Here is a 16,436-nt window from a genome sequence, read left to right as displayed (position 1 = left end):
AGGCAAGTTCACAGGTAAACTGAGGCTCGCCTGCTCCAGCTCCTCAGGCGCAGGTGTCCTGGGACACAGCAAGGTTGTTTCCAGGAAGAAGCCACGTGGCTCTGGCTGCAGCCTCTGCATGGGCGGCCATCCCTGATGGGGTCCTGAGGGACAGGCCGTCCCCCAGGCACGGCCCTGGGGGCCACGTTCTCTGCATCCACTTACTGCCTCCCTGTAAGAGCAGACCCTGGGAGCGTCATCAGGTTGTTACTCTGGGAGCCCACAGTGTAGACGCCCCTGTCCCCAAAACCCAAACAAATTGTTTCTTCAGTTGCTGGTGGGGGAGGGAGGAACTGGAGAAGAGGAACTGCCCCCAGAGTGGGTGCAGGGAGGCGGGCGGGGGGCCAGCTGCCCAGGAAGGAGAGGATGGAAGTGGCAATTAACCAACAGCCCAGCTCGAATTAGGCCTCACATGGCAAATTCCTGTGCGCAGACCGTTTCTTCTCCCAGGAGTCTGTCCCCAGTGTTGGCTGGGTGAAGAGATTCCGCTGTGAAAGTCCCCACCCGCATTGCTGTGGCACCCCAAGGCCCCTGGGCCCTGTGGGCCTGCTGCCTGTGCTTTGGCTCAGCTGTGACTGTGAGCTCCCCAGGCGGCCAGGCTGCAGGGAGTGGCAGGGAGCGGCCACACTCCCTCTGTGGGGCAGGGAGAGGCAGGGGGCGGGGCAATAGCTTGAAGGTTGAAGCCAGCTGCCAGATTTAGCAATAGTTTTGCACACTTTAACACAGTACAGCCGTGTTGTGGCTTTCGTTTTAGAGCTCTTTTCGCCCTGGCAGTCATGAGAGGTGACATTTTGGGGGTAATACTGCACAGCTTGGAGATTTAAGCAACTGTGAGCTAATGAAAATAACTGCAGTTGTCAAAGATTAATAATCGGTAACAGTTACTGAACATTTCCCACTGCCAGGCTGTTCTAACCGCTTCACCCAGCTTAACTCTTTAAATCTTTCCCCTTCCATCCCAACAACGTTTCCAGGTACACACTGTTATTATGCTCACTTTACAGATAAGGAAACTGAGGCACCGAGTGATTCAATAGTCTGTAAGCCCACAGTTGCACAGCCAGCAGGTGGTGGAACCAAGCCTCAAACACAGGCAGTCTGTGCTCCAGCCCTGCACGGTTCTGCTTAATTACAGTGGAGAATCTTCAGTTTAACTCCTCTGGTTTTCGAATGTTGGATTTGGAGTTTAAGAGCAGCAGGTCAGCATGGTGCGCGGGTTCCTGGCAGAGCTCTGCACCCACTGCCCCAGGGGGTAGGAGGATGTGATGCACCCAACAGCCATCTGTCCTCAAGGAATTACCATCTTGAGAGGAGTGGCAATGGGCCAGGAAAGGCAGAGAGCAGTAAGTGACACACAAGGGCACGAGGTGCAGGAGAGAGCACTGCATTGGAGCAGGAGGTGGGGGGCCGATTGGTGGGGAGCTGGAGAAAAATAAGGAAAAGTGTCTTTAAAGAGGCGGCATTGAGATGGGTCTGGAAAATGTTCCCCCAAATCACTCTAGACCCTCTTTGACCCTCTGCAGCCAAGGTCAGCAGGGACACTAGCATGCAGCCGTGCGGCAGGAGAATCACGTCTTCTCCTGGGCCAGAGCCTCTCCCACCTGCTGGCCCCTCGTCCGCTCCTCTCCCAGCAGCACCCTGCATCTGGGGACCCCAAAGTGTGACAGCAGACTCGATTCTCCAGTGAGGGAGTGAGTTCCTGTGTTTCTCGGCAAACCTGGGACCACAGTCAGCTCAGGCTGCGCACAGCCTCTGGCCTCCACACTCCAGATGTGGATAGCTCGCCTTAACCCCGCTGCTAGGCTGGGTGGCCTTGACGTTCTCAGCTTCCTGTAATTAAAAGGGGAGAAAGGTCAACATGGGATGTTTGGGGGTGAAAACACATTCAGGATAGTCTTAGAATTTAGGCTTGCATTCTACTTCTTGGTGGCTCCCCTGCTGAAATTTACTTTTTGGCTCTTTGGTTTTGTTTTTTAAAGCAACGCGATTCAAACCACAGAGGCTTCCTTGAGTGTTTATAGGCTCAGACAAGTCGTCGTGACCATGACAGGAGCGCCGGGCCGGCCCCTGGAAGCGCAGGTTGTGTGGAGGGTGGAGGGCCCCGGGGGGCTGGTGAGCCGCCCCCTCCGTCCTGGTGCGCCTGGGAGCGCTCAGTGGGATCACCGTCCCGTCTTCGTGAGGGGCGGACTGTGAGCCCCATCTCTGCGGCCCACCCCACAATGGAGAGAACGCCAGGTCTTCACTCCCCAAGAAATCGGAGCATGGTTTGATGAGGTCGTCACAGATCCTATGACTCTCTAAGGTGGCGAGTTTACGGGCAGTCGATGTTAGCCTTCCAGTGTGACTCATTCCTCAGCTTCTCTGCCATCCTGCTGTGCGGGGACGGGGATATTAATAACCTGCCATGCAAAAAAGTTGACACTGCTATAAAAATAATCCTTCACTAGGTGTTTTTTCTTCACTGGCCTCCTGCTGCTAAAGTAAATGAGTAACGTTTTAAAGTATCCATTTTTTTTAAAGATTGGCGCCTGAGCTAACAACTATTGCCAATCTTTTTTTTCCTGCTTTTATCTCCCCAGATCCCCCCAGTACGTAGTTGTATATCTTAGTTGCAGGTCCTTCTAGTTGTGTCATGTAGGACACCGCCTCAACACGGCCTGATGAGCTGTGCCATGTCTGTGCCCAGGATCTGAACCAGCAAAACCCTGGGCCGCTGCAGCAGAGCGCGCGGACTTAACCACTCGGCCACAGGCCGGCCCCATAAAGTATCCATTCTGTAACATCGAAATATTACCCTTAATTTGATTTTCTCTTCCCCTGTTGTCTTCACGTGTGGAGAATATAGCTAGCTAAAAATAACTGTGATGATTCTCCACACGCAGTTGTGCAGCAGGTGACGAGAAAGGTGCAGCTCCTGTACTGGGTGCGTCCACCCCGCCTTGGGCGCTAGGGAAGAAGTGAGGGTGCCCGTGCCCATACAGGAAGGGTTTTTCCTTGTGTTTCACTTACTTTCAGGGTAGCCTGCTTCCCTTGCAAGATCTCACCTGCTTACATATTCACATTATTTTGTGTTAAGTTCTGCTATTATATTCTTTTATGTATGGGTAGGAAGATCTGGTTATGTGCTGTGGCATAAGGGATCCTTTCCTCTGCAAAAATAGAAAACCCAAATCAAACTGGCTTTAGTAATAAAGGGAGTTTATTGGCTTATGTTGCTGAAAATCCAAAGGCAGATGGCTTCAGACTAGGGTTGATCCAGACCTAGTTTCTTTCCTTCTACCAGCTCTGCCCCTACAATGGTTGGTTTTAAACCAAGAGAGGGTCCCCTTGTGTAGATGGCGGGCAGCAGCTTTTGCTGTCATGTGGTTCAGTGTTCAATCCAGAAGAGAGAAGAGTCGCAGAAAAAGTCTTTGTCTCTGCGTTTTCCAGAAAGTCTTACTTAGGTCCTGTGTCCTTCAGCAGAGCCGGGAAACTATAGTGCACTGGTTGGCCTAGCTTAGGTCACGTGATCCATATTTCTAGGTGAGGGTGGAGTCAGCTTCCCAGAACCACAGGATCCCTAGATATATTGTTGGGACAGGAAGAGAAGGGAGGTGATACTGGAGAAGTCCAGATACCAACAAATGCCTAGTACATATGGCTTCTCGGTTCCTGCAGAGTCACCAAAGGATGTAGTGTTTTTGTTCTCACTGTTTCAGTTGATCAATATTGGTGCTAGAAATATGTCATCAAAGGCAAGGCCCTGTATATTTTTCTACCCATTCTCTGGTCTCCATCCTTTGCTTTCCTAGACAGACAAACAAAGAGCTTGTCAGAAGTGAGGTGGGATCGGAGCTCCTTCCTCCTTCCGTCCCGAATCTGACATGGGAGGGAAGGAGGAGAGCGCAGAAGTGGAGGCATTAATACCTAGTCAGTAAAATTCAAGAAAATAATTTGTATTCCTTGCAACATTATCCATAAAGAAACAGCCTTAATGAAACTGAAATACATAAATTAAGAACTATTCCTCTTTAAGTTTGTGAATTTCCCACAATTTGGACCTTTCACAATGCCCTGGTGCTCCCGTGCCGCATCCTTGCACAGATCCTATCTTTCAGGAAAGATAAAGTCCACGTAAATGACCCATGACCTTCCCGCACCTTCTCTCCTCAGCGGGCAGTTTGCAGTCGTGAAGAAATGCCGTGAGAAGAGCACCGGGCTACAGTACGCTGCCAAGTTCATCAAGAAGAGGAGGACCAGGTCCAGCCGGCGTGGCGTGAGCCGCGAGGACATCGAGCGCGAGGTTGGCATCCTGAAGGAGATCCGGCACCCCAACGTCATCACCCTGCACGAGGTCTACGAGAGCAAGACCGACATCGTCCTCATCCTGGAGCTGTGAGTGCCGCCCCTTCCCCGCCCCTTCCCCACCCCTGGGGTCTGCCTCCGCCACTCTAGTCTGAGAACAGCTTCACTTAACGCGGTCCCCCCTCGTTTGCAGGAGGGTGCCCCCTCGTTTGCAGGAAGCTCCTGCGTCCTGGAGGTGCTCTTTGTTTGTCTTGAGCCCCGTCCCTTCTCTGAGTTTTATTATGCTCCTCTCACACTGTCCCTCTGCCTTCCCTCTGCTTTCTCCATCTCTCCCGCTTCTCTCCCGGTCTCCCCTCCCCTCTCCTCTCCTTCTGCTCTGTCTTACACACACCCCCGTTTCCAGCTGTTGGAACTGTCAACGCTAGTTATGTGAAAGGGGAAAGTGAAGGGAATGGCTCAGAGGTGCTCCCGGACTTGCCTTGAAAGCCCTGGCTGTGTCCTTGGGCACCCTGCCCATCAGAGGTCGCCTGGGAAAGCAATGGTGGTGCGTTGCTGCGGCTCCAGGGCTCCTGCTCCAGAGAGCCCGGCGGCCAGGACTGCAGCTGGGTGTGTCTGGGCTCTTTGCACGGAGGAGACGTTGGTGCCCTAAACAACAAGGCAAACCAGTCAGTCCTGGGCAGGTCTCAGTGCTGACAGACCCGGCCCAGCTCCCGGAGCCTCTGACGTTCACACTGGCCCTTCTGCCGGCCCAGCAGCCCGCCTCGTTTGCCGATCTCAGGGCTAAGGGGGGTTTTTGAGATGAGAAGAGAGGAAGTGGAGGGAGGTCTGCGGAGGGCCGGCCACCCTGGGGCACCGCACTGCCGATGTTCCCGCCTTGCCAGCGGGGCCTGGGGGCCACAGGTGCTTGTCTGCCACTGAGATTTGGGCGCATTCCTTTAGGGGCCTGAGCTGTGACCTCCTTCACTACAAATTGGGGTTAACAGCACCTACCTCAAGAGGGTCTTGAGGAGATAAGTGAGATGAGAAATTAAAAGCACCTCGCCCCGCATCTGGCTCCTGGATGTGTTTCCTGCCTGCCTTCCTTTACACCCGGAGGTTCTCAGCCTCTGCACTGGGGGCATTGGGGGCTGGATCGTTCTTTGTTCAGAGGTGTCCTGTATGCTGTAGGATGTTTAGCAGCATCTCTGGCTTCTACCCCCAGATTACTCTAGCACCCTGCCCCCTAGCTGTGACAACCAAAACTGTTTCCACACCTTGCCACATGTTCCCTGGGGGCACGGCCCCCCTACCCCCCCTTTAAAGGAAGAGCAGGACTTTGAGGGGCCTGCTGGAGTGCAGAGAGGAACCAAAATATGGTCCTCGCTGTGGCTGCGTGTGGCGACTCGGGAACCAGACAGACCGAGATCAGAATCCAGGGCAAATCCTTTACCATCTCTAAGCCTAAATTTCCTTCCTTGCGGCTGTTAGAAGAGACCATGAATCCAAAGTTCCTGGGAAAGAAATGTTGCAAATCACAGCTGTTTTGCCTGTTCGGAGAATTACCAGGTTGTGCCCAGTGACTCAAGAATGTCGCTTATCCCCTTTCTCTCTCAAACTGTATGAATGAGGCCTGTGAGTACTGTCTTCTCGCTCCCCCCTGCATGTCTACATTCCACATTCAGCTTCTCTTGACTGACCCCCTTCCACAGATATTTCCCACCCGTTCTATACATAAAATGGGCGACATATGATTATTTTTTTACCGTTTGATTTTTAAACTTTTTAAATTACCATACAATAAATTTGACATTGGAAGGGGGTTGTATAATTCTGTGAAAGTTAACCGTGTAGATTTCTGTAACCGCCACCGAAATCAGGGTTCAGAACAGTCTCATTACCCCGAAAACTCGTGGGTACTATCCCTTCACAGTCACCCCATCCTCCACCCCTAGCCCCCAGCAACCACTGAGCTCTTGTCCATCGCTGTAGTTTTGTCTTTTTGAAATTCCGTATAAGTAGAATTAGATAGTCTTCACTGTTCTGAGGCTGGTTGCTTTCCCTGAGCGTAGCGCTTTTGAGAGTCGTGCGTGAGCCTGTGCTCCTGCTCATTGCTGAGTGCTCCCACTGCACGGATGGTTGTTGGTGCACTTGCCCTTGAAGGACGGTGGGTTGTTTCTAGTGTTTGGTGAGCATGCGTGATGCTGCTGTAAACGTTCACACACAGGCTTGTGTGTGAGCGTAAGTGTTTGTTTCTTTGGGGTAAGTACCTGTGAGTGGGATTGCTAAGCTGTGTGGTCAGCGTACGTCGCACTTGATAAGAAACTGCCACGCTGTTTTCCACAGTGGCTGAGCCAAGTAACAGTCCTTCCATCGAGGGGCGAGAGTCCCAGTGGCTCCACCAGCGCCTGGCGTTGTCAGTATTTGTTTTTGATTGCAGGCATTCTAGGAGGTGCATAGTGACACGCAGTTTACCTAGGCCATCGCGTGGTGACCCTGAATGACAGTTCAGCGAGCTCAGCAAGAGCGTCAGACCTGTGTTTCTCTTCCCTGCGTATTTGCTCTTCACAGGTTCTAGCGTTTCCTGTGGGCTGATTGTCCTTGCCTTTTCAACCACCAGGCATGTGGGGGTAGTGATGGTTACTTTCGTACGTCAGTTGCCTAGGCCATGGGGTGCTAAAACATCTCCAACATTTTCTTAGTTGTGTCTGTGAGTGTTTCTGGATGAGATTAACAGTAGCCTGAATAAAGCAGATTGGCTTCCTGAGGTGGGTGGGCCTCATCCAATCAGTTGAGGGCCCACATAGAACAAAAAGACTGACCCTACCCTGAATAAGAGGGAATTCCTCCTCCCTGATGGCCTTTGAGCTGGGACATTGGTTTTTCCTGCCTTTGGACTGGAACTGAAACATCAGCTCTCCTGGGGTCCTGCTGACTCACCCTGCAGCTCTTGGATTGTCAGCCTCCATGATCATGTGAGCCACTTCCGTATAATAAATCCCTTTCTCTCTCTCTATGTGTATGTCCATCCTATTGGTTCCGTTTTCCGGAGAACCCTGGCTAATGTGGTAGTATGAGTACCAAGGAAGGAAAGGGCACCTTTGTTTCCACATCACAAGCCTGCTCCCTTTTTGTATATAGTTATTTTGCTGTGGAGAGCTGTTATAATTTTTGATAGACTATTCAAAATATTAGGTCTGCCTGGGAGAAACAGTCCTCTTTGCCTTTGCGAAAATTATCGTTGTTCTAAGTTCCAGTAGCTTTAAAGGCAGATTTAGTCATTGGTGGCATATTCCATCTCCTCTTTCCTTTCTTAGGACTGCTGCGGTACAGTGGCAGTTAAGGAGAGAATGAAATTTAGGAATTTGTCAGAAAATAGCCCTGTGACGTAATGGGGCCACCTGTCTGGACCCTCTGGGTTGGCCTCTCTGAGTGGCTGTACTGTCGCTGTATTCTTTGGGGTGAACTCCGGGGCGAGTCCAGCTCCCTTCAGGCTTGTGCCCTCGTCGGAACCGTGTGCCTGTCCCCGCTCGTGTGTGTGAGTTCTCGCCTCCAAACTCCAGGCCCACTCTCACTGCAGAGGTAAAGGGGCCCCAACACCGCTCTGCTCCCGACTTCACCAGCCACCCGCGTGACCGGCGCGAGGCACAGAAATGGGATCTTTTCTGTCCTTTGTACAGAAACGGTTTGGTGTCTATGTTAAAGGCACAGTTGTTAAATCCTGGTCTGGATCTGCTCTTTAAAAATTTTGTATGTCCTGGAAGTAGCTTTCGAGAGGGACTTTCCCTACTTGCTTCACTGGATGGTCACCTCTTCACAGCCACTCTGCTGTTGGGCTCAGCGGAGCATGGACATGGAGGGGGCAGTGTGATGCACAGAAGCACGCTGCGTGTCCCCCACACTGCGTGGCTCCCTGAAGAAAGCGTGCCGGTGCAAATGCCCCTCTCCCTGAGTTCTGCTTGCCCACGCATCATCGCACAGCCAGGCCACTACAAAACTTTGGTCTCCACTGCTTGAGTCATTTCATAACTTGCCCTGTTACTTAATGAAAAGTGAAGCTGAACTCTCAGAACTTAAAGTCGGTGCTAATCAGAGACACTGGCTTCTAGAACTCCGATCCTAACTTGCTGATCAGAAATAGCTAAGTATTTCAGGCTGTGGAGAGTGATGCATTTTTCGGTCTCGCTTCCCTCTGTGCAGCCGTGGTTTAAATCCAAATGCCATTAGGGGCCAGATAGGCAGTGTAAATGAGTGAGGTTGTTCTGCGTGAAGCCCCAGTGTCAGAGAGACGTCTGGGAATGGTGAGGACTGCGGCTTAACTGGAACCCTCATGCCCTACCTCAGAGAGGCAGCCATCAGTTGGTTGACTGTTGCCATGTGAGATTTTGGACCCAATGTTGGCAGATCTTACAGTTTTTTCAAGTCTGTAATCTAGGTTTTTAATGTTGGCAATTAGTTCATAGTACTCATGAGCAGACAAAATAAAACCTACCTGAAGACCATGTGTGGGCTGCCCAGGCCTCCAGATTCTAGCCTGCTTTATGTGGCAGGAAGTACTAGTTGATCACTGCTGTGGAGGAAGAAAGGTGTGGTACTGCAGTCAGACAGCCCAGAGGGCTAGCAGTTCTGTTGGAAGGGCAGGATACACGCTTAGCATTACAAAATGATTTTTTTTAATGCAGAGTATGGTTTAAAATGGTGGTTCTCAGACTTGAACATGCATCAGAACCTCCTGGAAGGCTTCTTAATTATTTGGATGCATTTCCAGAGTTTCTGATTCAGTGGGTATAGGGTAGGGCCCAAGGTTTTGCATTTTAAACAAATTCCCAGGTGATGCTGATGCTGCTGGTGTGGGGTTCATCTTTTAAGAAGCTGTTATAGGGGCCAGCCACATGGCATAGTGGTTAAGTTCTGTGTGCTCTGCTTCAGTGGCCTGGGTTCATGGCTTTGGATCTGGAGTGTGGACCCAGAACACTTGTCAGCCATGCTGTGGCAGTGACCCACATATAAAATAGAGGAAGACTGGCACAGATGTTAGTTCAGGGCTAGTCTTCTTCAGCAAAAAAACCAAAAAGAAGAAGAAGCTGTTAAAGGTTGAATTGTGTCACCCAAAAAAGATACATTGAAATCCTAACCCCCTTTACCTCACAATGTGACCTTATTTGGAAATAGGGTCATTTCCGATGTGATTAGTTAAGATGAGGTCACACAGGAGCAGGGTGGGCTACTGATCCCATATGATAGGTGTCCTGAGAAGAAGATGCCATGTGAGGACTGAGACACAGGTAGGGTGCTAGGTGAAGATGGAGGGTTGGAATGATGCACCCACAAGCTACGAGGAGAGAGGCCTGGAACAGATTCTCCCTCCACCAGGACCGCCAACCCACACCTTGATTTTGGACTTGCTGCCTCCAGAACTGTGAGACTCCGTTTCTGTTGTTTAAGCCCCACAGTGTGTGGTCCTTTGCTATTGCAGCCCCAGCAGACGAGCCAGAAACACTAGTTGAATAGAAATGATAATTCCTAGATGGGGGGCCCACTCACATGTTAACCTAAAGTTCTGTAAGCTGGTTAAAAGCAAAGGAGAACACCTGATCATCGCGGTTCCATCAGGCAACTGAGAACCGATGCGAGGCGTAAACCTCCCTCCCCACGGACGGCTGGGCAGAGAGAGAGCTGGCCGTGCTGGGTCACCCGTCACCACCTGCCTCAGAGTAGCTGCCTTATAGCTTTGGCTCACCTGTGTGAATGGTTACCTGTCAGATCTGTAGAGTAGCACTCTGGGAATTGCAGTGTGCAGTGTGAGTGTTGGCGTGGCAGATTGTTCCAGAGATCAAGCCAGTGTGGGCTCTCCAACCCTCAGGTTTTCCCCTTATTTGCTCTGCTTGGAATTTAAAGCAGCTCTTTAAATCCGAGTAACCCTTTTTTAGCTGGCACTCGCAGGCGCTCTGTCTCTCTCTCTCTCTCTCTCTCTCTCTCTCTCTCTCTGTCTGTCTCTCTCTCTCGTGACAGGAAATTCAGTTTAATTAGTGCATATGCTGTGGTTGTAGCCAAGTGCAGGACGTGGAATGAATAATGCATTCTATTATTTTTTTTAATTTAAAAAGGTAACATTAATTTTTTTATTGTGGGAAAAGGCATAAAGCTGCCCACCGTAGCCGTGTTTACGTGGACAGTACAGTAGTGTTAGCATAGCACCTTGTGCAGCAGACCTCCAGAACTTCTCATCTTGCAAAACTGACACTCTGTACCTGTGAAACAACTCCGCTTTTTAGTTCTCTTTTTGATTTTGGCTAAGTTAATCATTTCTGGAATTCAGTTTGTCCATTGCTAACAACTGCTGAGTTGCCTTCAAACGTTTGTGCAATATTCGGTCACTCTATGCAGGATCGTTAAGTTGGCTCACTCTCTTTCCTAGCTAAAGCAAGATGCAAACCAATAAGAATATGAATGAGTTCTTTTCATTGTATATCAACGCAGCAGATGTAGTGGATGAATTCGTGCTGCGCTGTCAGCAAATCTAGAGTTGTATGAGCCTTTCAAGAAGCGAATGCGTGATTTTCAGCGCTGATTTCAAGCTGGAAAGGGGCAGAGTTGCGTTAGACTGAGTGCAGTTGTGCGGACGTAAGCAATGCTGGCTAATGAGGTGGCCCTGATGCCGGGGCTTTCCCTCCCGACAGGTCCTCTCCTCCTCTCCCGCTCCTCACAAGACGCAAAGCACACTCCGATTTCTTAAATGCTTGCTTCTGCTGCTACATTTGTTCTCTCCTCTCTGAGCTCCAGCCAACTCTTTTGACTTTTTGCACTTTTGTTTTTATTCACAAAGGTAGTTTCAAGAACTGTTCTGGGTTGCTCTTTTGGCGTCTGGCCCCTCAGATATCTGCTATTAGGCAAGAAAGAGAACTGAAGTGCTTTTGGCAACAGTCTCAACCTTTCACAACAGAATTAAATCCTGTAAAATAGGTTATTTTCCATTCAGGCATTCTCGGAGAAATAAAACCCTGTGCGTATGTCTTCCCCCACTCTCTGACTTCTTGCCAGTTCACTTGAACAGTGTTTCCTTAGTGTTTATTAAATGGGCATTTTTACTTACTCAAGTGGATTACTTGATTTCTGGATGGTCTTAGAAAAATTGGGACAATGGAGATCATAAAAACCAATGACGTGGTATCTGAGCTCATAGATCTATCATGATGTTTATCATATATTCGTAATTTTAGTATCTGGCTTGATGTTTTCTGTGCTGTATATACGTTATATAGGACAGAAGGTATTGGAATCTTTGCTTTTCTCCAAGAAAGACCTAGCCAGTCTCACGCCGCACAACAACATTTGGGTCAGTGGTGGCCCGTGTATACAACAGTGGCCCCATAAGATTAGTACCATACAGCCTAGGTATAGGCTGGACCGCCTAGGTCTATGATGTTCACACGATGAAATTGCTAATGATGCATTTCTCAGAACATACCCTGTTATTAAGGGACCCGTGATTGTAATTGTTAAGGTTCAGTAATCTGGGGCCAGCCAGCCCTGGGGACTTCCCTAGCTCCCGTCACGGGCTGTTCTTAGACCCCACCCCAGGGACCACAGACTCGACTTTATGACACTCTGGAATAGTCTAAATCCCTGGGAATTGTGCACACTTCCTCTTGGAAACTCAGAGCCATGTCACAAATCTTCTTCTTCCTGTCTTGGCCAGCCACTCTCCCAGCCACCGTCTCGAGAGCACATGACAGAAGGGAACTGTGGAATTGTGGCTTCAACTCACCCTTTCGACGCTGGGGTTTCTCCTCTTGCTCTGTTCCCTCTTCTTGCTGCTCCCATTTCTTCTCTGCATGGGGGAGGCCGTCTGGTCACAGGCTCCCTGCACCACGCGGCCACTTCTTTGTCCCCAGAACCCAGGTCCCTCCCAGGCCAAGGGCTGCCAGTTGGGTGGTCCAGGCTCAGCCCAAACCTTCCACCTGGCTTTCCTAAGTGCTGGTCATCTGGCACCCATGTCCAGGTACGCCGTGCGCAGACATCTGGGAGAGTGCTTGGGGTCAGCTTTGGAGAGAGGAAGCAGAGGGACTCAGCCGACTGGAGCTCCAGAGGAGAGAGCGCCCAGAACACAGGCCATGGGGGGGTTCCCTTATTAGGCTAGTGTCCGAGGATGGTCAGTAACCATCTCTCCAGACCATCCTGGAGCCCCTAGGAGCCTCCCTTCTGCCTCATGTCATCGCAAACATTGTTTAAAAAGCAAACAGAAATACTTCTAAAATAACCAGTATTGCTTTTTTATCTTAATTTGTATCTCCAAGTACCTGAATATTACCTCATCTTCTTGTTCTTAATAAGGTCATATTTACTGTGATGCACATGAGGAACCTCTGAGCTGGGTAGGACCGCAGTCAGCATCTGCCTGCTCCGTTCCAATATGTTGGTTTCATTTCGGGCCTCTGAATGCCCGTGGTTGCCAGGCGTGGCTGCAGGGTGGCGCAAATGCTGCGGTGTTGACAGAGTTAGCTGTGAGTGAGGTGTGGCTAGAGGACTGGCCTTCCCTAGATGGCAGAAGTGTCAGGAACTTTTTTCTTCCAATATTTTGATGGGAAAACTCAGGTAGAATTGGTTGTTTCAGAAACATAGGGAAGAATGGTTGCTTCTTTTAAGGTACTTCCAGTTTGGTGTGAATCTTTGCAAGCCTCCATGAGTCCATAGGTGAAGGACAAGAGAGGCTTTCCGTGGAGAAGAAAGGGAAGCTGCACTCCCTCTGATCTTTGGGCCAGCCACTGTGGTTCCCTGCCTTACATTATCTCATTTAAACCTGGTGCGCCCCCAGGAGGGTGGTGTTGTCACCACCCTGCACATTCGGAAGGCTCTGCCCCTTCTATCCGGATATAGGTGGTGGGGATTCTAATTCTCAGACAGTAGCTTCTTGGGGATGGAATTTTTTTGTTTGAGTCCTAAAATTCTGCCAAGCCCCCGTTGGACTTAGCCTAGAAGGCCCACTGTCCATCTTCTCTAAGCCGTCCTCTCTGGGGGCTGGGGGAGGGGGAGTGAAATGAAAAGACCACTTTGGAGCAGGAGGACGTTGCAAGGCTGCCCTACTTTCCCTCCCATGCAGGGCTGCCGGTCACCTTTGACCATCCTCCTGGGCAGAGATTCTCTCGCGTCGGTCCTTCTGGAGCCACGTTGTCCTCCTCAGTTTCAAAGCAGTGACTGAACGACTTTTGAAAGCCAGCCTGGACTTTGCAGACCTTTCCGTCTCTTTCTCCAGCGCTGCTCCTCTGGCAGCCGTGTTGTTCTTGCCCCTTGTTGGTTGGCCTTTCCATGGTGCTGGGAGAGGGCAGAAAGTGTCCTAGTGTTCCTGTGGGAAAGAAGAAGTCCAGGAGGTGGGATGGCTTTGTGAGGGCTCTGGTGTTAAGGCTGCATGTGCATATTTGCCTCCTCAGTATGTTTCTCTGAAGGCAAGACCGTGTCCTGCTTTGGCCCGTGGCGCTTAAGACTGGCTCGGCCCAATAAAAGTGCAGAAAGTCCAATGGAGCAAGAAGAACAAAGTGATGTGATGGAAGGGTCATGTGTGCTCAAGAGCCAGTTGACCTTTGATGGAGACACTTTTCTTTGTGAGACGCTGATCTACCTGCTTGGGCTTCAGGAAATGTCATCTTGACCAGGTTTCCTAGAGAATAAGGAATAAACTCTGAACATTAGAGTTTGAGTCAGTCTGGGTTTTACCAGGAAACAGATGGTGCACACAAACAGGGAAGTTTGAAGAGCATTTAATAAAGAGGCTGTTAACAGGGGTGTGTCCAAGGGATAAAGAATTACATGATGGGGATGCACCCTAGGAGTGGTGATGGCTGTGAGCTCTCACCACCCTTAGACCTGAAGAGGAGAAGGGCAGTGGCTTGGGGAACCTCAAAAGGATAACCTCATGGAGAGGACCACCTGACCTGAGCTAAGCCCCCAGTAGAGGGACTGGGCCAACCCATGGCAGCCTGGCAGGGGGAAGTGAGGTTGACCTCGCTCTCCTTCCCTGTGCTGCTGCTGTGCCCAGACCAGACCAGAAGACAACAGAGCCTTTCGTTCAGTCTCTGTGAGCAGCCTGCCTGCACCCAGAACTGAATGGAGAAGGGTGGGGCACAGACTTGGAGCCAGAGATAGAAAGTAATCTTGCTCTGGGTTTAAAGGGTTTCTCTTGGTTCTGTAGTACTTTGGACACTAAGTAGTTAGAATCCAAACTTTCTGGCGCCCCCTGATGAAATCTACTGAAGAATACAATTTGTCACAGGATGGTTGGGATCCATTTGATCTCATGCCCTCTTTTCTCAAAGGCTGTGTGCCCATTACAGATTCTTAAAAAGGAAGTACATTTTTTTGAAGCCTGACCCCCCTGTGTTTTCCCTATTTTTCACTTTATTAAAAGCTTTATTGGAATGAGGAGGTGGAGACACGGAGGGCCAGGGTAGAAGTCTTGGCTCTATGGCTTTCCGTTGCCAGGGCAGCTCTTCCAGCAGGAGAGCTGTGTTCATCCTGCCTCTCCCACCCCTCGCGTGCTGCATCCCTCTCGGAATGGATGGGAGCTGTCTCCATGCTCCTTCGCCTCCATGTGTCTAATGATGCAGTGGAAAGGATTTTCATGGAGATGGGAAGCAATCTGTACCTGCCCCTTTCTTCCTTGACTCTCACTCCCTCTTCAGATCACTTTAATCCACTTTTCATCTCTCTACTTGCCACTGAAAGGACGACTGCCAAAGCTTCCTCGTTTGCAAAATTCCTCAATAGATATGCAACCCATGATACTTGACTGTTACCTCCCAATATGTTGGTAATCCCTAAAGCTATATCTCTAGGTCTCTCTGGAGCCCCACAGTTGCTTCTCCAGTTGCCTCTTCAACGTCTCTATCCAAGTGGATCTCCCCCAGGTACCTTGAACTTAACACGCCCCAAACTGAACTCATAGTCTCCCCTCTCAGCCTACTTATCCCCTCTCCTTCTGTGGCTCAGTTCATGGCATCACTGTCATCCCGGTTGCCCAGACTGGAAACCTTGGCACCATCCTTGCCGCTTCCTTCTCCCCCTCAACTCCCCACTGTGCCTCATAGCCAATCTTTCATTAAGTTCTGTGGGTTCTGCCTCTGCAAATGCTCCTGAATCTCTCTTTATTGCCATTCTCATACTTTTCCTCTGGTCTAGGATCTCATTAACTCTTCCCTGAATTATTACAACATCCTCTAGTTTCTCTCCTGTCTAGCTTGCCCTCAGATTTATTATAGAACAGCTACTTCTCTTACTCAGAAATCTTTGATGAATACGCATGTGAAAAGATACTCAATATCGTTAGTCATTAGGTATCCCCACAAATCAAAACCACTATGAGACCACTTCACACCCACTAGGGTGGCCGTAGTCAAAAAGACAGACAATATCAAGTGTTTGTGGGGATTTGGGAGAAATTGGAACATTCTCCAAAATGTAACAATGTAATGTAATGTAATTGCACTGCTAGTGAGAAATAAAATGGTTCAGCTACTTTGGAAAACAGTTTGGCCATTCCTCAAAATGTTCAAAATGTTATCATATGACTCAGCACTTCCACTCTTCAGACTACACCCAAGAGAAATGGAAAGATATGTCCACACAAAAAGTTACGCTTGAAGTTTATAGCAGTGTTGTTCCCAATAGCCAAAAAGTGGAAACAACCCAAATGTCCATCAACTGATAAATAGATAAGCAAAATGTGGTATATCCACATAGTAGACTGTTACTTGGCAATAAAGAAGAATGAGGTGCTAATTAGTACCTGCTACAACCTGGATGAACCTTGAAAACGTTATGCTAAGTGAAAGAAGCCAGTCTCGAAAGACCACATATCATACGATTTGACTTATATGAAATGTAAACACTATTGAATTGTACACTTTAAAAGAAACAATTATATGGTATGTGAGTTAGGGTTCAGTAAAGCTTTAGAAAATATCTCTGATGGCTCCCTCCTGCCCACAGAATGAAGCCCACGATCCACAGAATGGTGTAGGATCTTTAAACCTGCGTCTGGCCACCTTCTTAAATCCAGCCGCTTCCCCTCCACCCCTTTTGCCTCTGCCCTTGATGCTCAACCCACACAGAACCTCCTGCCTTCACCAGCTTCTGCCTTGTTC

The 16,436-nt window shown here is 49.7% G+C and overlaps 1 protein-coding gene across 5 annotated transcripts in view; it reads left to right on the top strand.

Annotated features, from left to right (window-relative positions):
• Positions 1-16,436, top strand: part of DAPK1 (death associated protein kinase 1) — a 170,101-nt gene that overhangs the window by 82,820 nt on the left and 70,845 nt on the right. For all 5 annotated transcript variants that reach the window (XM_046663717.1, XM_046663720.1, XM_046663719.1 and 2 more), the window contains exon 3: positions 4,192-4,413. In XM_046663717.1, the coding sequence (XP_046519673.1) occupies positions 4,192-4,413 (222 nt within the window). The remainder of the gene's footprint in view (positions 1-4,191; positions 4,414-16,436) is intronic.

Source organism: Equus quagga, chromosome 6, assembly GCF_021613505.1.
Source record: "Equus quagga isolate Etosha38 chromosome 6, UCLA_HA_Equagga_1.0, whole genome shotgun sequence".
In the NCBI taxonomy this organism is placed as follows: Eukaryota; Metazoa; Chordata; class Mammalia; order Perissodactyla; family Equidae; genus Equus; species Equus quagga.
The sequence above is the reverse complement of the archived record's forward strand: the minus strand, read 5'-3'. Positions and strand labels throughout refer to the sequence as shown.